This window comes from Dufourea novaeangliae, unplaced genomic scaffold (genome assembly GCF_001272555.1).
Source record: "Dufourea novaeangliae isolate 0120121106 unplaced genomic scaffold, ASM127255v1 scaffold6, whole genome shotgun sequence".
Taxonomy (NCBI): domain Eukaryota; kingdom Metazoa; phylum Arthropoda; class Insecta; order Hymenoptera; family Halictidae; genus Dufourea; species Dufourea novaeangliae.
In genome coordinates, this window is record NW_015373900.1 from 2,170,452 (window position 1) to 2,193,576 (window position 23,125).

At 32.4% G+C, this 23,125-nt stretch overlaps 4 protein-coding genes across 4 annotated transcripts; 2 read left to right on the forward strand and 2 right to left on the reverse strand.

The window, feature by feature from the left end:
• Positions 1-1,524: 1,524 nt before the first annotated feature.
• LOC107193509 (condensin complex subunit 1) lies at positions 1,525-8,636 on the forward strand. The gene is made up of 21 exons (XM_015582969.1): positions 1,525-1,772; positions 2,365-2,499; positions 2,576-2,754; positions 2,825-2,964; positions 3,068-3,149; positions 3,226-3,288; positions 3,361-3,594; positions 3,674-4,006; positions 4,086-4,278; positions 4,413-4,753; positions 4,829-5,221; positions 5,310-5,554; positions 5,624-5,744; positions 5,833-6,165; positions 6,560-6,690; positions 6,763-7,017; positions 7,093-7,365; positions 7,435-7,577; positions 7,643-7,966; positions 8,053-8,157; positions 8,426-8,636. Exons 1-21 carry the CDS (start codon positions 1,655-1,657, stop codon positions 8,602-8,604), a joined length of 4,320 nt encoding a protein of 1,439 aa, XP_015438455.1. The 5' UTR covers positions 1,525-1,654; the 3' UTR covers positions 8,605-8,636.
• A 469-nt stretch (positions 8,637-9,105) lies between these two features.
• Positions 9,106-13,275, reverse strand: LOC107193535 (regulator of nonsense transcripts 3A). The gene is made up of 6 exons (XM_015583002.1): positions 13,012-13,275; positions 12,165-12,576; positions 11,932-12,083; positions 10,101-10,773; positions 9,733-10,025; positions 9,106-9,644 (listed from the first exon to the last, which is right to left on the reverse strand). Exons 1-6 carry the CDS (start codon positions 13,132-13,134, stop codon positions 9,432-9,434), a joined length of 1,866 nt encoding a protein of 621 aa, XP_015438488.1. The 5' UTR covers positions 13,135-13,275; the 3' UTR covers positions 9,106-9,431.
• A 503-nt stretch (positions 13,276-13,778) lies between these two features.
• On the reverse strand, positions 13,779-15,619 carry LOC107193581 (transmembrane protein 43 homolog). Its single transcript, XM_015583054.1, has 6 exons — positions 15,501-15,619; positions 15,097-15,276; positions 14,781-15,013; positions 14,405-14,705; positions 14,126-14,331; positions 13,779-14,061 (listed from the first exon to the last, which is right to left on the reverse strand). Exons 1-6 carry the CDS (start codon positions 15,513-15,515, stop codon positions 13,779-13,781), a joined length of 1,218 nt encoding a protein of 405 aa, XP_015438540.1. The 5' UTR covers positions 15,516-15,619.
• Positions 15,620-18,442: 2,823 nt separating this feature from the next.
• Positions 18,443-21,502, forward strand: LOC107193562 (thiamine transporter 2-like). The gene is made up of 7 exons (XM_015583033.1): positions 18,443-18,475; positions 18,803-18,992; positions 19,169-19,553; positions 19,637-20,056; positions 20,351-20,543; positions 20,625-20,763; positions 21,291-21,502. The coding sequence occupies exons 2-7, from the start codon at positions 18,807-18,809 to the stop codon at positions 21,474-21,476; spliced, it is 1,509 nt and encodes a 502-aa protein (XP_015438519.1). The 5' UTR covers positions 18,443-18,475; positions 18,803-18,806; the 3' UTR covers positions 21,477-21,502.
• Positions 21,503-23,125: the final 1,623 nt, after the last annotated feature.

The window sequence follows — 23,125 nt, forward strand, 5'->3', positions numbered from 1 at the left end:
CTTTTCCTTATTCTGTAAATTCTTTGATTGGAATATGAATGCTGCTGGAAGTATGAACATTTTCTCAGGACAATGATATAAATGGAACTTTAAAAATTTTTTAAGCGTTACAGTGATATTTCGTTACATGTTCCATAATGTCAATAATATTGATTTCCCCGCAACATCCATAATTATTACAGATGCCAATATAACGAAATATCTTTTGTGCGATGTTTATGGTGTAATAAAAATCTGTGTTTCGATTACGTTTTTGATACGTATTATTCACTTATATGTAATAATATGGAATAAAAATATACTATTAGTCCAATATTTGAAAATATACATGTGTTCGTTGTCACTGTTAAACTGTTGTAATAACAATGGAATAATAAAATAATTTACTCAAATGTACATAATAATACATATACATATTCATAAAAACAATATAAAACGCAATAACTTGTTTGTACGCGAAGAAAAACCAATAGGTCCGTCGGGACAAGAGCCTATGACCCCTTTTTATACATATAATACGTCTACTTTACAGCGAACGGACGGAAGAGAATCCGTTCACGATCATGGTCCCTTCTGGTCCCTTCGATGATTTTCCGACGTACCGAACACGCATGATCTGACAACATTGCGTACTTTAGACTCGACACACTGTAGAAGTTAGACTAGTTGAGCTCGAATGATTTAACGTAGTTCACAAATTCACCGTTCTCATAACCTAGAGGGCAACAGAAAATCCCTGACTTTTTACACTATCGGTATTTCAGAACATGAGACACGAAGTCCCATAAGATGATAGGTCTATCCTATACCTAGTCGGTGCCTGTATCCGTCAGATGACTATATCGTTTTTTTCGTTTTTTATAGAAACTAAGTACCACCAAATGCTCTATTTAGACCATCAATAACCACCAAACGACCACCAATCAATTGGCTATAATGAAAAGTTAAGAAGTTAAAGTTGTCCGGCTAACTTCACATAGGTCATTCAGCTTACACTTCCACCCTTTATTACTATGTCCATGACCTACCTCAATGTCAACTATGCTACAACAGTTGCGTGCAACTTGCGTAAATATGTAGACAACACTTGTATGTACTCTATTGCTTGCAACTTGCCCGAAACTTGCACACAACTGGTTATCAGGGATAATCAACCTATCACAAATTTTACAAAAAAAGATATTTGTTGCAATGTTTAGCCATTTTCAAGTATTAAGATTTACCAATAATCTATCACGTGATGACGCGGTGTCATTGTTGTGACCGTTGTAACTTTAAACTGAAGGACTAGCAAATGCATTATTTCCTGCAAAATAATTAATATGTGACACCGTATGAGTGGCTTGTTTACATAATAACAATACACTATTATTATAAAAACTTGTACATTACTTAGCGTTTAGATTTTTTTTCAAATACAGTTATAATTGTAACATACTGATTTAAATTCAGGTATTACTCTGTTGGTAGCAATGAATTCGAAATTCAGCGCATCATGTAACAGTTTAATGTTGTTTGTAGGTTTCTTTGTAAATCGTTCTAAAAGTGTTCCATGGTGTTCTAACTATTTATTGTGAAGAAAAGTGCTCAATTTTTTTAATACCGAAGCAAAGTATTTGTTAAGGAGTCTACAAAGATCGATAAATGAATAAAAATGATAAAGGACTTTGTCATTCCTATAAACAAAGATGAACTTTTGGTGGCAACCGGCGGTGGACGGTTTTTTGTCGACAAAGTCATTCCAATTCGAATGATTCAATCAGCTCTCGATGGTACTTAACGAATGTTACTTCCTATTATATATAATATATTCTTTGATTCATTGGCACTACATTTAAATTGTGCAAAATGTGAATATAAAAGTAAATAATAAAAGGAGTCCAATGTTGTATTTTTTGTTTGTGTACATTACAAAATTATAGTATATGAATGAATTCTTTTAAATTATAGCTTCTAGGGTTTATTCATGGGTTCCTTAATGCATTATGTGTCACATTAATTTTATGCGACTTGTTGTTCGCATGGCAGGCTTATCATATTTATTAAATATGTGTTTTATAGTGGAAAAAAAATTACAAACATTTGTATTGTACAAAAGAAGATGATTAACGTACAAACTGAAATATAGATATTATACATGATAAGGAACATATCAACAGGTGTTTCAACACTTGTTGCTTCAAGGTTTATAGATGCAGTATATGCTTGTTTTCCATAGGAAAATGTACTTGTGGTTAATAAAAACTAAAGCAATTGTAACTGTATGAGATGGCACATTATACACATATTCTTTTTTAATCTATATGTTCGGTTACTCGATAATAAATGTAAAACATACATCATACAATTGTAACTTCTTTGCAGAAGCAAGATCGGAGCTTTTAGAGAATGGAATTGATTTCATTATAAATCATTTCGATACATTCTTTTCTATACTTGTTCATGGTAATAAGGTTGAATTACCAATTATTATGCGCGGTTTTAGCAGAATTCATAAAGGTAAACGATGTTATGCTTCTTGTTTATGATTTAGAAAAATGAGCATAGTACTAATTTTAAGTATTGTGTTATTAAGCCATCGAAATTTTGGTCTGCGATCTGGAAAGAGTAGTTGAGAAGGGTACCGAATTACAAGAAGAGGATAGAGTACGATTCTTAAACATTACTAAAATGCTTGCGTATCTATTTTCATGGTTTATGTGTCACATAGATGAAGAAATTCTTAAAGATTCAAGTGACAAATTAGTTGGAAAGGTTTGTCTGTTATTTCTTTGGATCTCATTCCAATAGATTAGTTTTACATTAATCAATATATTTCACTCAGCGGAAAAAAAATTTGAAATCTGATATGGAAGAAGAATGGGAAATGACTAGGGAAAAGGCATTGGAATATGTCTATAGATTGTTACAGCTACCATTACACAGGCTCTGGCAGCCACCTGTAGTCGAGGATTCATTTGTTGTGTAAGTTTGCAGACTATGTTGAATGAGTTTTTAAAAAAGGACAGTAATTATTATCTATAGAAAGAATTTATTGGCAGTAGTTTGACTTAATCTTGTATTTTAGATTGCTCACTAAAGTATGTTATAAGACTTTGGAACAGTGTAAGGAAGCAAGACAAAAACACATAAGGCAAACAATATTTGAGGTAAGATTCTTTTAACGATTGCGTTCAAGTTCTTTGAACAGAATGTCCTCAAAACTCTCAATTGCTTTTGAAAAAGATTTTAGGGACTTCAGTTAAGAGATACAATCATGGTATAAGTTGTATAGTAAGAATTATTCAGGTATGTTTGTGTATTGAATGATTTTGAATCTCATTTGAAGGAAACAATTGAATGTGTTAATTAATATTTCAGTTGGTAAAATTCCACGATGTATTAGCATCACATATAGCAGTTGGTGTTGTTCATATGATTAATGAATGTGGATGTAAGGGTTTAATGAGAGAAGTAATGAATGAAATTGATCAATCTGAACCATCTGAGTCTGACAATCGTAATATATCAATATTTCTTGAAACTATTGCTCTTACTCAACCAAACATCATAATTCCTATTCTTGATGAAATGATTGATTACTTGGGTAGCGAAGTAAGTGCATTTGTGTCAACTTATTTACGCATTTATGCTTCTTGCATTTATTACATGTTTGTTTACATACTTTTCACAGCATTACAGTATGCGAAATTGCACGATTAGTGTATTGGGGGCGGTTGTGCAAAAAGCATTGACTGGAGATGATCTGACACAGGAACAAAAAGACCAGCGCGATGAATGTCTTAATAGTTTAGAAGAACACATGTTGGATGTTCATGCTTATGTCAGATCGAAAGTCCTACAAGTATGGCAACGATTATGTTGCAACGGAGCTATTCCTCTAGCGAGGCAAGGAAAACTTCTAGCTGCCACTGCATTACGATTAGAAGATAAAAGTGCAAATGTACGAAAGCAAGCATTGCAACTGCTACGTGCATTACTTCAAGCCAACCCTTTTGCTGCTAAGGTACCCAGAAGTAAATGTATTTGTTTTCACAATCGTTTTTTCATAAACAGCGACGATTAATTAAATAAATCTTTTATAGTTAAACAAGGAAGAAATTTATAAATCGCTGGAGGAGGAAGAAATAAAATTAAGGAAGATGCAAACCGAATCTGTTAGCAAAAGTGATCGTGGCGATAACCAAAGATTAGAATTATGGAACGACATGCTTCCGGAAATCAGAAAGGCATTGAAAGAAGTTATTAATTGTGGGAAGAAAAACAGTAAAAAACGAGGTACGTGTGTGTGTGCGTGCGCGCGCGCGCGTGTGTGTGTGCACACATATATGTGTGTGTGTATGTCAAATATTTAATGTGTGTTTATTTCAACGTAATTAAAAGTGTATCGCGATTCCATTCCAAAAATTTAGGTGACCACGACGACGAAGACGATGAAATTGAAGATGAAGAAAATATTAATCCTGATATAGCATTTGAACATGTCAGGCAATTAATGTTGAAAGGAAAAATTTTAGAAGCAGTAAAATTCTTATGGAGAGCTTGCATTATATTAAAACAAAATCCAGACATAGAAAATCTAGCAAACGAAGCGAAAGAAGAAATTTTATTTTTACTTTTACTGAAAACGTTTATGGAATCAGAAGGCGCTTTGAATAGTGCAAACGAAACTATAAATACATCGCAGTCGACAGATAAAGATAAAGAAAAAGAGCAAATAGAAGTGGCTAAACGAGTTGTAAATTATTTGAGAGTATGCACACTACAATTTTATTACTGACTAAAATAAGCTTCTTTGACCTTTTAGTTTCGTTTTTTTTTATTGTAGAATTGTTTGTATTTCGCAACGGAGTTAGAAATAGCTATACCCATGGCAGAGAATTTGCTGTTTTCTACAACAGCCACTGATGCCGTTGAAGCATGCAGTTTACTCGGAATTGCTTACCAGTTTGGCGTAATTGGTGCTGCAGATGCTATACGTGAAGCATTGTTCCAAATGTTTCACCGCGACCAGTCGGTACGCAAGAATTTGGCCGCTGTATATAAAGAGATTTACTTGTGCAACAACGAGAATAAGAAATCCAGTCGTCAGAAAGCTCTTACGCGTATAAAAGCTCTAATCGAATTATTGAAATCACTTAAACCGGGTCAGAGTCAAGCCTTAAGCCAACTTATTATAATGTGGTATAAGAATAATGAACTGGGAAATGAAGAATTGCAGGTAATGATACACACGTATAATTGTATGTAACTATTTTATGGACTTATGTTGCGAAATAATTCCCTTGTCTTTGTAATTAATTCAATAGGTTTTGTGGGAAAAATTTTCGATGAAATCCTCGGACACCGATTCATTGGATAGCAGATCGGCTTTAATGCTAATAACAATGGCAGCTCAAGCTCAGAGTGGTATTATATCAGGAAATCTAGACGTGTTGGTAAAAGTAGGTTTGGGATCGCGAGCAAAAACTGACCTTCTTTTAGCTAGGGACACGTGCAGAGCGTTGTTAATGATGAAAAATAATAACGAGGATAATGAGAAGTTATCGATCAGGTAAGCTAAAGACAAGAATTTACGTAACTAATATTCTATAATTATGTAAATAATTACTACAATCCTTAGGTATCCCAATGATCACGAAATGTTTAAAGAAATTTTTACATTGCTGATAGATAATTTTACTAACACAAAAGAAGATGGATATATATCATTCGCGACAGATGCAATCAGCGTTATTTATCATGTAAGTGAATAATCTATTTTATTAGAAATTCAAATTTTTCGTTACGGAAGACTAGATATACTTTATAAGCAATATTTTGAACTTCTAGTTAGCAAATCAGCCTGATCATTTAATGCAACAGTTGTTGCTAGACGTATATAATCGTGGCCAATTTAATAGTAAGGATTCAACATCAGTTGTTCCATTCCACTTACTGTCTAAATTGCTGTATTTAATTGGACACATTGCGATCAAAGAAATGGTACATTTGGATACATCAGTTTATAAGGAATTAAAGCGAAGGGACATTATACGAAAATCGAAAAAAGAAAAAAAAAGCCAAGATGACAAAAATACGTGTTCTCGTAATTTAAATACTTCATTGTCAAGTACGTCAATATCAAACACAATTAGTGCAAGACAACAGATTCGCAATAAAGAGGTACAGTATGAAATGAATTAGATGCTACGATGATTTTTAGCGCTTGTTGTATAGTGGCATACAACCGAAACAATAGGAATTATTGAAGGATTGTGAATCTTATATAGTATATACAGTGAGTAACAAACATAATTGAATAGCAGGTTTCCATATTTACATGGTTGTAATCAAGTTTTTATAAATTTTCTACATATTGTTTTATTTCTTCTCTCAAATTTGTTTAGATTTCATGCGTATATGCTAATATAAGTCAAATTTAGACTAACATAATATTCGTACATTTTTTTTCTCTGTATACTGAATTTCTGAGAATCTTATCGTTGAAATACTTTCGTTGCTCACTGTATACCCTGATCTATTTGAAATCAATCTACTTTTTTGTTTTCGTATTTAGACAAGCACAATCATGGAAGACAATGGAGAAGAAGCAGTCGAGGGGGCAGTAGACGATGCAGATGCAGAACTTATAAATGACATTCTTGAAAATCACGTTGTAACTGGAGATGGGCTGCTATCAAAGTTTGTGTATGTTAATGATTTTAATGCATTTGTGTTTCGCCTTATATGCAAAATATATCTATAAATGATATCTTGCAGTCCACTGGTACTAGAGGTGTGTCAAAATCATGATAAATACAATGACGAAGACGTACAAGCTGCCGGTGTTCTTACCTTATCTAAAATGATGACTGTGAGTTCCAACGTTTGCAAGGAATCATTGCAGCTTTTAATCACGATATTAGAACGTTCATCATATCCTGCGATTCGTGCCAATATTCTTATCGGAATAAGCGATCTTGCAACGAGATTCCCTAATGAAGTGGAACCATGGATGAAGCATATATATGACCGGTAATTTGAAACATAAATATATGGTAAAGTCAAATATACTGTTGCCGCAGATTACGTGTACGACTAACTTTTTAGATTGCAAGACGAAAATGTATACGTACGAAGTACCTGTGTTCGTGTTTTGTCGAGTCTTATAATGAGAGACATGGTGCGTGTAAGAGGTCAAATATCAAAATTAGCATTGTGCATAGTTGATGAAGACACCAAAATTCGTCAGGACGCGAAACAATTTTTCAAGGCACTTTCGCAGAAAGCGAACGTCTTGTACAATGTGATGCCTGATATACTGTCTCGGTTAACCGATTTGGAGGAAAACTTAAACGAATCTGATTTCCAAGAAATTATAAAGTATGTGTTAGTATTAAAGTCGGAAGATAAAAGTGTGCAATCCTTTAATATAATGTTTCTTAATTACAGATACGTATTGGGTTTGTTGCAAAAAGAGAAACAGGTCGATTCCATAATCGATAAAATTTTTGCCAGATTCAAGTTAGCTAGTACAGAAAGGCAGTGGCGTGACTTTGCGTATTGCCTTTCGCTTTTGCAATTCGGTCCTAAAAGTAAGTGAGAACTGCATGTCGTTTAAATAAGATATTTTATTCAATTTCTACTTCATTTCGATTAGGTATACGCCTTCTTATGGAGAGTTTAGCCTTGCTGAAGGAAAAAATTCACAACAAGCAAGTTTTAAAAGCCTTGCAGACTATTATAGATCAGACGAAACGGAAACCAAATATGAAAGCAGCCTGTATAGAACTGGAAGAAAAACTAAAAGAGCTTCTTAAGGGCACCGAGAATGCAGAGGGTGAAATGCCAAGCGATTCTGAGGTGATGCCACCACCCCCGGCGCCGATATCGAAGAAACGTAATAGACGCACAAAATGCAAAAGTAGTAGCGACGAAGATAGTGATGCCGACAGTGATTCTGATACAGCACCAGTGACAAAAGGTGTACTTTTCTTGTATATAAATTATTCAAATCTACAACTTTCATTACATACAAGCTATTTATCATTTAATATAAAATCATTTCAGCAAAAAACGTTAGAAAAATGAAATCGCGTGATCGCAGAAGTAGATCGAGTTCTGGATCGGATTCGGATACTGATTTTACACCAAAGAAAATTCCTTCAAAACAAAGTATGTGTTGTTCAAAGTATATACAAACAAACGATTGAAGGTTTCAGAGGATGGAGGTGTCATGTTACAAATATTGATTTTGTAATGATTTGATATTTTTAATTTTGTGGTAGGACAAGGGGAAATAAGATACTGTTTTAAAGACTACGACGTATCACCTTCATTCACTAAGAAAGCTTCGTTTCCACAAAAATGTTACATAATCTCTTGATCCTTTAAAAGCTTCAATTATTTTAAGTACGTGTAATTTGTTTTATGTTCACTTTAGTCAGGACAAGGGCGTCCACATCAAGTGCAAAAAAGTTAACAATTCGAAGAAGACATCTCAGTTCAGCCGAAATTACTCCGTCACCAACACCGAAAAGAAATAGACTAATCACCGCAACAACATCGTGTACTCCACAGAGAACTTCGGCACGTTTATCTCAATCAAGGGCTAACTATTGAAATTGATTAACTATTTACATTATTGACACTAATGCGCCATATTTTTATTATAAAGTAGATTAATACTTTAGGATCTTCATGGAAGAAAAGGATGATATTTTAATAAAGAAATAAAATATTTTTTTATAACTGTTCTTGTAATTTTTAATGGTACTGAACGTTAAGAGTAGTTAAGAGTGGGAAATTGCAATTGTCCCTTGTTCATGTTTGACTGATAATTATACTTTAATTTCATACTATTACAAAATATGTATTCAACATCAATAGAAATAATCTATTTTGTATATTCTTAAGTGTTGATGCAAAAAAGGAACGACATCCACGTATATAACATCGAAATTATAGAAATATTTATTGAATGTAAATTATTAACAATATATTTAATATTAAGTTTTGTAATACGAACTTAACAGTTAAATTTTATATTCATAAAAATAATTAATTGTATGAGTTTAATGTATTAATTATTCATAATCATACCAGTCAATTATCATCGTCCCATTCCCCAGTTTGTTTTGTACATTATACCGTTGTGACTAGTTGTTAGACATTATCGTAAAAGATGCATCAGAAAATTGTACAGTGAATGAAAAATGAATGTTCATTACATCACAAAGTAAAGAATCGATTATTGCGAACACTTTTTGATCTCACAATTATATACTGTAAGTAGGACACTGTACTTTATTATACATTTGTGTACAATGGATACCGCTGTATGATACTGTATGTCACAAGAACGACTAGTGTAAAAATCTTTTATATTAACACAGATTCTGATAGACGTATTGCTAGTATTTAATGAAGTTTATAAAATGTAGTAGCTGTTATACCAAATCACGACTAACACTACGTTTAAACGTCATAGAACGTACTTCTGTTCCCGGCTTTCCCGATTTAGATAAGTTGTTGCTGTTAGGGTTTGGCGTTGGACTTTGTGAAAGAGATGCTCGCTCGTCGTTACTCGATTTTTCCCGTTCTAATCGTTGTTTACTAAACTTTCCCATTCCTGGACGATAAATCTCCATGGCAGGTCGGTCCTTTTAACGTTTCAAGAGAAATAATATTTTAATTCCACAATATCAAACGATATTATTAAGTAATAAAAATAATAAAATAAATGTATACCTTATTTCTAATTCTACGCTCTAATCGTGGATCTTTCTTATCTTTTTCTTTGTCTTCATTTTCAGCCTTCTGTAAATTATTTTGATCGCCTCCATCTAATGATTTGTGTCGCCTTAAGCAACTTCCATCTCCTATACCTCCATCACCACCACTTTCAAGTGAACTACGTCTCTTTGTGACTTTTGAATCGTTCTTTCCATCACTACCTACATTATTTTCCTCTTTATTGATATGTTCATTGGATTTAGATTTTCCAGTATTTTTATTAGTTTCCACGGTCGTTGATCGAATTTCTGTAAATATTTGAAAAGTGGCATCTCAATGGCGCGATAGAGTTTGTTTTTATTAAGACGTGAAAATATCTTTACCTATTTTTCTCTGGTCTTTCGGTTGCTCTGGTTCTTTTACAATTTCTTCTAATACTTGCTTCTCGTTGGTCTCCTCTCTTTCTCTGCTTTTACTATTTTCAGCATCATCTTTATCGCTCAGAGATTCTTCTCTTTCCTTAATATTTTCATATGAATCAACCTGCAATTCTTTTCTTTGAGAATCATCATCTGCACTCCTTAATTTTGTACTGTTCTCAATATCCATATTGAATTCTACACTTTGCTTTTTTGTTTCTGCAAGTCTTTTCTTCTCCTGCCTCATTTTTTCATAACTCTTACCTCGTTTTTCCTCATTCTTTCTTTCTCTAGAATCTTTAATATCTTCTTTATAATCACATTTTCTGTCATCTTTTCCATCATTTCTCCTATCATCTTTTATATTATCCCTTTCATCGCGTCTCCCATATACTTTTTTGTCATCGTGACGCCTCTGATGTTTTATTTCACGTTGATCTTTATTTCTGTCTTCAACTCTATCCCTATATCCTTTTGTTATAGGTTTGGAATCTCGATCTCGCGGTATTTTGTCACGTAGTTTGTCTTCTTTTTTAATACGATTTTTTGTATCTTTAGGTGAAAGTTTGTCCCTATCCTCTTTGTTTTCTTTATTATCTTTACATATTTCTTTATCAAGATCTGGATTTTTCAATACCTATAACAAAATGAAAGTTTTGTATTAAGTAATGCGTCGTCATTATTAATTTTAACGAGAAATTTTAATGGAACTTATTATAATAAATTGTATAATAAATTACAATAAAGTGACACAAAATTCTCACTTATTTTTTTCTAAAAACAATTTCTCTTACAAAATTTAATGTATACAAACTAGTCAACGATAAATTAATTACATCTTAATAAATGCATACAAATTTAGCATACAATTATTAAACGGAAAAAGTATATAGCATTGATCTAAATCGCATATATGAGAAATAATCCTTTTTCCCTTCATAATCACTTTGACACACAGTAAATAGATAACATAAATTTCCCTGCTAATCATATGCAGTTCCAGTTTCATGAATTTTTACGATATTCCGGCAATCCTTTCTCACAGATAGTTTTAATAGGGTAAAGTTTCTGGTAATCAAATACAACGCTACAACTCCTTGATTTTGACATTTCTGCTGGTATTTGCATTTTCCATGTTTTGTGTAAATTAGCGAATTGTGATTTCGATAATGAAGAGAAATAATGTTTATTGTTGATGTATTGTGATGTGTACTTGGTGTTATTATGAATATAATTATTTTTCATATTATTCCAATGATTGTAATTATTCTTCCTGCAACCAGTGTCTTTTTCTTTGTAATTTCTCTCATAAAAGTAAAATAATTTCGGATGTTTATTACTATAGTGCCAGTGCTCATTGATATGTGATACACTTCTGACGCAATTTACATATACTTCTGTATTTTCTTTTCTGCAAGACTGCTGTTGCACGTTCAATGAATTCTTTTTCATTGGTGACGTACTCAGAGTTCCACTATTGGGGACTTCTTCTTTACATTTATGAGGTATACTTAAATTTTCAATAGGATGTTCAAGAAATACATCTTCTGACTTGACAGTTGAGGAAGTAGAAAGGAAGGAATACTTGGTCTGGTTATCTTCAATGTTATATATCGACTGCAGGGTGAAAAGATTAGTATCAGCAAATACAGTAGAGAATAATACTTATAATTTAGATATAAGATCTTCATTAAAATTGATTTACTATCTTCGTATTCTATACTGTATTTGTCACGCTGAGAGCTAATTTGAAATATTTAAATTAATTAAGTACAAACGAAAATTGTAGTACTACCTTAGATATAATTGGGTCGTCTTTTGTTCTTCTCCTCTCTAAATCTCTCCGTCGTCTCTCCTCGCGTTTCTCATCTCTAAGACGCTGTTTCTCTTGTTTGCGTTGTTTTAAATATTCCAAAAGTGGTGTGGTTGTAACTTTTTTTGGTGTGTCTATTTCAGTGATATACAAACATAAATATACACGTATCTAACGGAAACATTCTTCTTCAGACCACATGGAAAACGACTTACTGTCTGGTGGTTGATACGAGTACTCTGTTTTTGGTTGTGCTACATTGGAGTCAGCCTCTTGATTTTTAAGGCTTTCTAGAAAACTTATGTAGTAAGGATCAGATTCTATTGCACCGCATTTTAAATCCTTTTTCCCTACTCTTTTCTTTGGTAACCTTTGGAAAGGTGCAAATTCTACTACGGCTGGATATTCTGTGCCTTTAGAGTCAACGAACACATAATTATCAAATTTCTCTCTGAACATAAAAATGTCTTGCTGCTCCATAAAGTTAATATAAGCACGAGAAAAGGCAAATTGTCCCATAGACATGTCAGCCTTTACAAAACAAAGATAGTCGTGTTCTGGCAATGGGGCAACTTGCTCTAAAAACTGATCCTGAGTCATACTTGGAGGCAATCTCCGTATTACTACCTAGAAACACATTTTTCTAATTATTAACTGGATATGAGTAAAAATATGCAATAAATTATATTCTGCAGTTATGACGAAACCTCTTCTAAGTTATCATTTGAATATTAATTAAGTACTTTTCTATTTTTATTCAAGAAACTAAATAAAACTTTTAACTTCTTCATTTTCTCTCGACTTTTGAAAACTCCTCAGTGCTAAGGATATTATTCTTACTGTCATGCATCATATATATTTTGTTATTTAAAATATGAAATAACATTTCATTTAATACATATTACACGAATAATATTTCTTCACAACATTACATTGTAAATGCTCTAAAGTAAAACTGTCACTTCTTGTTCTTCAAGTGTAATACGTTACAAAGGCAAAAGATATTTTTCATAGATATTAAATGATTCATGACATTTTCAGTTCCATTTTAATCAATAATACCTTTGTCATAGGTCGGCATTTTTCTTTCTTACTGTCTTTAACTTTTCCGACATCTGGAGAACTAGTTTGTGCCTCGTTTTGTGCGGCAGTCTCAGACTGTTGGGTTTCCTCGGTCATTGTCATCTACATTTATTTAATTTCTTGACAATTAAAGCTTATTCGATATCAGTTCGATTCACTCTTTTCAAAAATAATAATTGGAGCATGCAATTTTCTTCCTGTCATCAAAATAAACGTTTCCGTTTACAAAGTTTTCGCGGCCATCTTGATCCACTCAATCATAAAAAATGCTATTGGACGGCGAGATGAAATGTAAAACTTCATTCATTGGGGAATTTCGGAGTCCATATAAAGTCTAGGGAATTAAATTATACAAAATATGAAAGAGATTGTCCTATTACTAATCACAAGATGATTTTAAATGTGTTGATTAACATTTTACAACTTCGTAAGGATATGTTCGTAAATAAAACTAAATGATATGTGGTTTTATAGAAAGCTAATTTGATGTACATAATTTGCAAAATTTGACAATAAAAATACTTAAAAAATAGTTTATTGTCTAGATTTCATTTAATAAAATGTAATACGTGGTTTGAATACAAAATTCTGGGTATTTAATAATAAATACAATTAACAACATACAACAGCATTTTAGAATTTGTACTTTCTGTAAGATTAGTTGAAATAAATATGTACCAGTATGATGATAAATGTTAATAAATTAATGTATTTACATAAGTAAAATGTAACTTTTTAATTGAAGTTCATAATCTTCTGTAGTTATCACGTTGTTGCGGTTGAGATCCTGATGTTAAAGTTGAATAGATAAAAGGTAAAATCGACGCCAATGCTAGACAAAGACCTATCACTGGTCGATACCATACCCAAGCGAAACCTATTACCAACAAACTAATAGACATGGACACTGACATTGTTAAAGACTCAATTGCAATGATTCCACATAAGAATGTAGAATTTAAAATTACTGTTCTCAGTATGTTTGCTAAACATGTTGCTGCCAAAAATAGGACTAACCAGCCGAGACCTCTGAAACAATTATTAACTTATTAATATTAAGTCTTACAAGAATGCAAGACAGATAACACATTACCTAATAGTCCATGTGCGCCAATAGTTGTGTACGTGTTCTAAATGAAACATTTGATCTACTGTGATTTTGTGCTTCCGTTGAAGTAAAATCTCTTCACCATGCGATGTGATGTATGGTACAATAGTACCCTTTTGTAACATACCAACTATAGAATAAATTTCTCCTGATTTTCCTGCATAAGAGAACTGTATACGTATATCTCCTACCTAAAATAAGTAGGTCAGTTTTTTTAAATTTGCCGCTTATTTATCAGTATATAGTGAGTATAAGTGAGTGTACCTGAGGATTCCATAAATCTGAACTATGATAGTATAAACCAGAATGCATTTTAATGTCTTTACGTTCTGGTCTTTCATCGCTGGTGACTTCTATAAATTCGTTGAATTTCTTTTTTAATTCAGTTCCTAGAGTAAATGCCCCGATTTTAACTTCGTCCGCAATTTGTATCTGACTCTTAATAGGCATCTCTTTTGGATTATGATGACCAGTTCTAATATAAAAATGATCAGAATCGATCAGTTTGTCTTTCCATTCTGTTGTATAATAATAATGTTTATCTTCTTCTGTTACTTCGCCGAAACTGATAAGACAGAATTACTATACTTAACATAGAGGAAATAATAGATTCTTTTTCTTACTTAAGATTTTGAACTACCTTCGTTCTTCTTCTATTTCAATCCACTGATACATTTGAACTCTCCTTTTCAGTTTTACACTTGATACAATTACTCCATAATCAGGTTCTGTCAATGGTTCCAATATGTTTAAAGGACCTGACAAGTGTATTAAACGACCTTCGTATTCAGGTAACAATTTTATAGTGCTTGGAAGAACTGCCAAATTGCGTAAAGCTTCATCTAAAGAGTGTGCTACTTTCACGGCTCTTCCCTATAATATTGGAATGTTCTTTTGAAATATAATGCTTATAGTAAAGTACTTTTATATAATAGAAGATGAAGACATTTACAAACCTCATTCCAAAATAAAAGACACATGCCAGTTGCAAACAGAATGAGCCCTATGATAGCAGTGAACCATGACTCCCTACATTGTTCAGAAACCGTCATTGGAACATTTATAGGGGCAGGATGCCTTCCGTTTACCCGATTCTGAATTGGATCAGCATTTACCCTTTGAGGCTGTCCATTTTGCTAAAAAGAAATTAAGTTTATTATAAACTTAAATTGTACTCTGCTGAATTTTATAACTGATAGTACATAAAAGTATCGTTAGTAAACATATCATGCAAAGTGCACAATTTATATATAACTAAACATTATATAATATATGCTATATTACTGAAAAATTACAGTGTAAAACGTATTCGAAAATAAGTAACTATTTAGGTGCTGAAATATGTCATTTTCGTGCTTACATTTGCGCGATACATTTTAATAGATCACATTATACGATAACGACAACGTTCGACTTGTCCACCAAAACACTTGTTCTAAAATAACATTATTCGTATAATATCAGATTATTCTAAGTTCAACGAGCATGTATTCTGATCGCATTTTACTTCCCAATAACTACGTTCAAAAATGTACTATGAATACTGTCCAATCAATTTTATGTATTGTACAGAATCGTACAAAACTATCGACACAATTTAATTTTCGAAAACTATGCATAAATATATTCGTATATATCATATCACACAAGGAAAAGAAGGACACGGTGAAAACTATCATTGGTCACATGCGCATCATTCAGCATCGTTGTGTGTAAATATGTACACTTCTATTGAAATACAATACTATTTTTATGACAGTCATGCCCCTTGCAACAAAAGTACTGATATGTGTAACCAAAATACAATTTTTATACACTATTTATATTAAAGTGATATAATCGTAGATAAGGGAATTTAAAATATTTTCAAAAACAATAGTTACAGTTTAAATTGCAAAAGATCCTTGAGGGATGGGCTTATTAAGCGTGATAGAGTAAGTGGTAGGGGTGAAAAAGTCGAGTTGCATACAATTTGACAAAAATTTATCACCATTTTGAACCCTTTGTAGATATTATTTTTAATTTACAGAATAGTGGAATTATTATTTCAGTAGAATAATAGTCTTTTAGTTCAAATAAAGTTACAAATATTTTAAATGTTAAAGTTAAATGAACGAGTGCTTGTGATGACACCTATTGGGAGAAAAGTCTCTCTTAATCCGCATGATCCGCATAATCCTTTGGTTTATCATTGTCAATCATTATGTAAGAGATGGAACGTGTTAGAAAACGATTGCATCAAATAGCAAATTCGGCAAACACGCACTGACTCTGTGCTGCTCTGTCTAGTGTTGCCGGTGCTGCCCTAAAACGGTACTGGTCATTAGCAGTGATGCCAGGACTCGTCAGTAGTATTGACCAGTATTGACTCAATACTGATGCAGTATTTTGTTTGGTTAGCACGAATGATCCCACCGATCTCACAGTGCAGCACTGAATTGGGGCAGCACTGGGACGAAAAAGGGATGAAACTTTACTGAAATCGTGCAAGTTGATTTAAATTGTCCTGTGATCCTGTGTGAGTTGATCCACCACTGATCTGTATATAAGGTGTAACAGAGCCAGCACAGTGAGGGCCATTGACAGATTTATACATGCCGATACGGCTTTAATAGCGCGGTTATTTAAAGCGGTACGGTCTTTGGTCGCGCATCGGGACACTTAGATACAACTTGTGTAGACGATTTTACAATATATTTATAATAATATTTGTATAAATTCAGTGAAAGTACGCTTAAATATTATTTACGGTCATAAAATAGTGTAATTTATCAAAGCTTCATAAAGTTTTCCTAACTTTGTCGGTTGTGCCATTACATTACATAACCCCAGAAAAACAAGCCACGAAAATTTATTAATGTATTGGATGTTAGGGCTATCCTGGTGTATCCTCATCCCTTGCTGTGACGTAATTAGATAAGAATTTTTCTCCTCTGATCTTTCATCATATAACAAGATTGTTGCGCCCCCAAAATTCTAACAAAGAGTAGGGGTACAAGTTGTATCCGTTGTATCCCTACTCTTCGGTCCTAACGTGGTTGAATTTGAACCGCTTGAACTTTGTATGGTGCCTCGCAGACATTGATGCCAGGACGTGGGATTTTTCCCACGCATGCGCACTACCTAATCCTCAGTAACGTATATACTTCACTCAAATATGGGGTATCGTTAGACCCCCGTGACAATTGAAATACGGTAGAAATTACAGGAAGAGGACATTTTTAAAAGAAATAACATATTTACATGGAAATAAATGAATATATATTTTTTTATTATTTTGTACATCTGCAGCCGATTTATTACATGAATACAAACATTTGTTGCGAGAGTAAGAAAAACTGCAGAAAACCTTACTAGTATTCAAACAAGAACATTATATATAAAACATATAGTCGTGCTTTCATCAATTAATATTGAAAATTTCTGAATTTTTAATTCTGTAATAAGCTTATCGCTTTCGCGTTTGCCTATTACATTTTTTATTATCTGCGTACATTTAGTTCGTGACAATTTTAGATCCTTAACCACCTGCGGATCTGAACAGGTTTCCTTTAATAAAGGGACCATGTGATTAATTGTTTGAAAAGCTATATTGTGCTCCGCGTAAAACGCAGCTAACTTTATTTCGGCTGTTTTGACTTTATTAACATGGTCCAAATCAGAATTACTATAAACTTTTGGTAATAAAACAGATGGTGTGATATCACAGCTTTTGCTTGTATTTTTAATATGTAATTGAGTCCGCGAATGTCTAATAAGTTCTGATTTTCCGCATGCCAAGACTTTATTGCAAGCCGTGCAGAAAGCTTTTTTTATTATTATCATCAGATTTTAACCAGTCTTTGAAAATATTATTCTTTAGCCAAGATAATTGGAATACTTTCCCTTTGTTACTTCTCTTCTTATCCGCCAATCCACTCGAACTAGGCTGCTGGTAATCCATCTTCTGGTTTCTGTCACTGTAATACACTAATATTGCACTACAATTTAATATATTATATAACATTACGCGACTCACCTTCACTTTAACGAAAAACGCGGGAAACGACTAGGAAGAGCCCCTTACGCGGACCTACTGTTGCACATAGATACGTCCATGGAAACAACCGCCGTCGAGCTGTGATGTCAGCATGCACATGCGCACGAAGGCTCCCACGTGGGAGAAAATCCCACGTCCTGGCATCACTGCTCGCAGATTGCAGTATGTGGAGACCGCTCGTCGAGGCGCTCGATTTGGAAATCATGTGGTCAACTTTTCCTGATTAGAGTAACACAATTGTTTAGATCTATATAGACAGATTACAACAAAATTAAACTTCGCGTTCAGTGCTGACAGTGAGTTTAAAACATTTTATGTATATTCGTTTGTACATTATGGTTAAAATAAACTGAAATCTTATAAAATTGCATTATTTAGTAAGGATAGTATTGTTAAATTGAATTCTATGTAAGTAGAATGAATAATGTATGTATGCTTTCCCTTATTAAATACACACGATGTTTTTACCTGGCATGTGCACGTATACAATGAATATTTTTTAGTTAAAGAATTTCAGTTAAAAAGTTGGAAATAATTATTTACTTTTATTAAATGTGAATGTTTGTACATTATGTTTAAAGGAAGTGGGAAATAAATACGTGCCATGTGATAAATGTTTACAGATTGATGGTAAAACATGATCTCAGAGTGAAGTTAAAAAGAACAGAATACATTTTAAGAGCTATTAATATGAAGTGGATAATAATTTCATGTATTTTGTGTGTATTTGGTTGTTTCAAAGAGTTTAGACCCTCAGAATCTTTTGTCACTGATTATTTAACTGGCCCATGGAAAAATTTTACAGATGTTCAAGTAAGTATAAACTGTATTACACGCACTGTCTGTATGTATAGATTGTGAGATTCCTTTCTTTAGCTTAATCAATAAGTTTTATCACATATGATGTTGGAATTTCTTTGTGTTTTTAAGTACCAATAAGATGTCTATATGCAATAAAGAATTTTATAAAAATGTTAATAATTTTCCAGGTTAATCAAGATATTTTTCCTATTTCTACATACTCCTACTTTGCAACTTTGATTGTTGTATTTTTGATAACAGACTTTGTACGATACAAGCCTATTATTATATTATGTGGTCTTTCTGGTACCATTACATTTCTTCTAATTATATTTGGAAAGGATGTCCTGACCCTGCAAATTGTGGAATTTTTTTATGGCCTGTTTTTATCCACAGAAGTAGCATACTACACATACATTTATGCTACAGTTGATAAAAAACATTATCAAGAAGTAACTAGTCATACAAAAGTAGCGTCTCTGTTAGGCCGTTGTTTGGCTGGCATTGTCGCACAATTAACAACTTCTCTTGATCTATTAAATTATCATCAATTAAATTATCTTACATTGTCAGGTATTTATTTCTGGGCATCTGATATTTTTATAGAGTACAAACAGTTATTAAGTTGATTGTATATAGTACATTCTATTTTTTAGCTATTGCATTTGCAACAATTTGGGCATTCTTTTTACCTTCTGTTGGTCAGTCCATTTATTTTCATAGAAAAAGCAATGATCGTGATTCAGAAAGCAGTTATGGAACTATAGCATCGCAACAGCGGACTGTAATTGCTGTAAATGAAATACCACATATATTTGAACATCATGTTGAGTATGCTTCTTCCAATACAAAGGTTTCAATATTGCATAAAGTAAAACAAGCTTATGTTCTACTATGGAAAGATTTTTTAGAAGCATACTCGAATTGGCATGTATTGAAGTGGTCAATATGGTTGTCTTTTTCAACTTGTGGGTATTTGCAAATTATTAGTTATATACAGTTACTTTGGCAGACTGCTGTATTACCTCAAGCTGAGATCTATAACGGAGCTGTAGATTCTCTTTATACAATTATAGGTGAGCGAACAGTTAGTATATTTCATTCATCAGTATCTTAAGTAGTTAGTCAATGTTTCACTTGTATCCTTATGTCTGTGATAATTGTAAATGATTACAGTACGATTCAACAATAATTAATTGGATGTTTCCTTATCTTCAACTTACAAATCTATAAATTATGAAAACTTCTTTTTGGTACATCATTAAGATTTATTGAATCAATATAATAATTTTGCATGAATTATTTTACACACAGCAATATTATTTTAAAAGTCTGAAATACAAAGATATAATTTCTATTTTTATAAATAGGTACAATTACTGTATTTTGTGTTGGAAAAGCACCATTTAATTGGTCCTTAATAGGAGATATAGTAGTATCGATTATGTCATTTATGAAAGGCATTTTGTTAGTGATCTCCTCGTACAGTTGCAACATTTGGCTGTTATACGCTGTTTACATAGTATTTGGAATTATTTATCACACAATGTTTACCGTTGCAAGGTATACACCATTTTGAATTAAATTATTTATTTATACAATTACCTTTCTGTAATTACAATAATTTCTTGTATTGATTTACAGTTTTGAAATTGCAAAGTATATATCCGAGGACAGTTATGGTTTAATATTTGGTGTAAATACTTTTTTCGCACTGTTATTACAAAGTATATTAACAGTTATTGTAGTGAATGGAAACTTAGGAATAGATCTCCGATCTCAGGTAGGATTGCAATCTGAACTGTATTTGAAAAACTATATGTAGATGTAGAGAAACGGTTCCTCAATTATGCAGACCCAACTGGCTAAAATAGTTCTTATAAAGAAATTTTACTTATATTATTATTTATTGTTAATGTTCGCCCTAGGGCAAAAGAAACTTTACTTAAAAATGTATTTAGAATTTTTTTATGATGTTACATATTTTGATTGAATCGACTCATTTGAACCATTATTATTACTTTTTATAATTGTCTTATTTTGTGACAGTGACCATGATTTTTTTATTAATGTAGATACAATGAATTGTCTCAGTGCCAGAACTTATGAACAAAAAAATAATAACGGCACTGTTTTTTTCATGGTTTAATTTCAATTCATTAAGCTTCTCAAATTATTTAAAATCTTTCGTTTATTACTCGAGTTGATTGTGTGGAAAATTTGTATTATTCATTGTTGTTCCTTGTTATGAACTCTTCTAGGCGATCAGATTTGTATCTATAATTTGAAAAAATATTCTTTTCTTTCTAGTACCTTATCTATGGTGGTTATTTTATTGTGATAGCAATCCTGTACATAATAATAGGTATTTTTAATATTGTACGTCATTTCAAGAGAGGTAAAGCATTCAATATATGGGCAAAGAGTGAGAGTGTTACAACAGGTGTGCAATCTGAAGACGAAGAGAAGTCCTCGAAGTCACCAAGTCCTAGTTGAGACTGTAGTAACTACTTCTCTATAAAGAGAAGTTTATTAAAAAACACTAGTGAATTGTAAATAATTTTGTATTATTCATTTTTACACAAAGGTGCAACAATTTTTATCTTTTAAAAATAAAGTGATCTCTGAGTAAATTGTCTTCCAATACATAAGTTATTAACATCTGTACTTCTGAATATGTGTGGTAGAAAACGTACTTTGCAGTATTACATTGTCGTTATTGTTTGTAATCGTCAACGAGAGTGATGAATAACGTAAATTAACGTCGACCAATAAGGTTATGTAGAATATAGCATATAGAAGATGCAACTTTTGTATGTTGCATTACGCACATGAATTGTGCGATTTTGCACAGAAATTTAATTAATTTACATGTCGATATTGATACATTTTTCAAAGTAACGTTTTAAAATGTATTCGTTTCTTGTTGTTACGTAAAATGAAGAAATATATGGAAATTTTATTTTCTTATTAAGCATATTTTCTATACAATAAGAACTCCTTTACCCGTATTCCATTATCTTTGATTTTCTTCATTGTTCTGTAGCGGGATTTAACAACGATTTTATTCGATCTAAAACAGGTTCCCTACATTTCTGGAGATAAATCAAGATATTTACAACACGGATTTTTATATATTGTTGTTTAAAGTAACTTATAATTGTTCGTAAGGTTGCTTACGGTTGAAAATGTTTGAAACAAACACTTTCCTAATTCGCTTTTGGAATTCGCATTCTTATCGGTGTGCTTGAACAACTTCCACCAGATTCCGCAATCCTGCACACTCTGCCGAAATTCTTGTTTGACATCGTCCATTGTATCGTTACGTATAATAGAAACAATGGATTTCATGGACTCGTCCTCGATTACTTTCGAGAACATACACGGATAATTGTCGCAATCGTTAGCATTCGCGAATAAATTGTCAAGCAGTGTTGTGTCCTTCAGGCAAATTTGAATCACCTGTATCAGTGATTATTTTAAATAATATTTCAAACAAAAGAAGCAAGCGTTTTGTTGTGCAAATGGAATTTCTTAAAAAAAAGAATATTCTTTGTGTATAATCGTTTCGATGCCATCGCTCGGAGCAACCTTTGTTTTTTTCGATAAATGCGAGTTTTCCGTACAATTGTACCTGTTTTATTGTAAATTCGCGAAAATACAACAGAAAATATAATAATATACCAATAACGTATTGGTACAGGTACAACAGTTTCATTTTGTAAAAATCGATCGCCGATTACAAACTTTTACGCTACAGCGTATATTTACCAAGTTTGACGGCACAAGTACTGGATAAGCTTCGAATAGACGCGTGTCGAATTTATCAAAATCAATGTTTGCGTCGGTGTTCTCAACGGTCGCACTTAAGGTTTCAGAAACATCGTTTACCGATAATATTAACAATAACCCTGCATCAATAATACACGTCTAATCCTGGTTACTTTGAATTAAATGAATTAATTGTACCTGATATCGAAATAAGCATTATTGCTGAACTAGTTTAAATATAGAAATATTTCTTCACTGATTATAGTCGGCTGTCAAAGTTATATCTATGAAATTAATGTGTAAATCATTGATATCGTTGGGAAACGATTAAAGTAACGAAGTTATGAGATTAATGAAGCTGGCCAGAAAGCAGT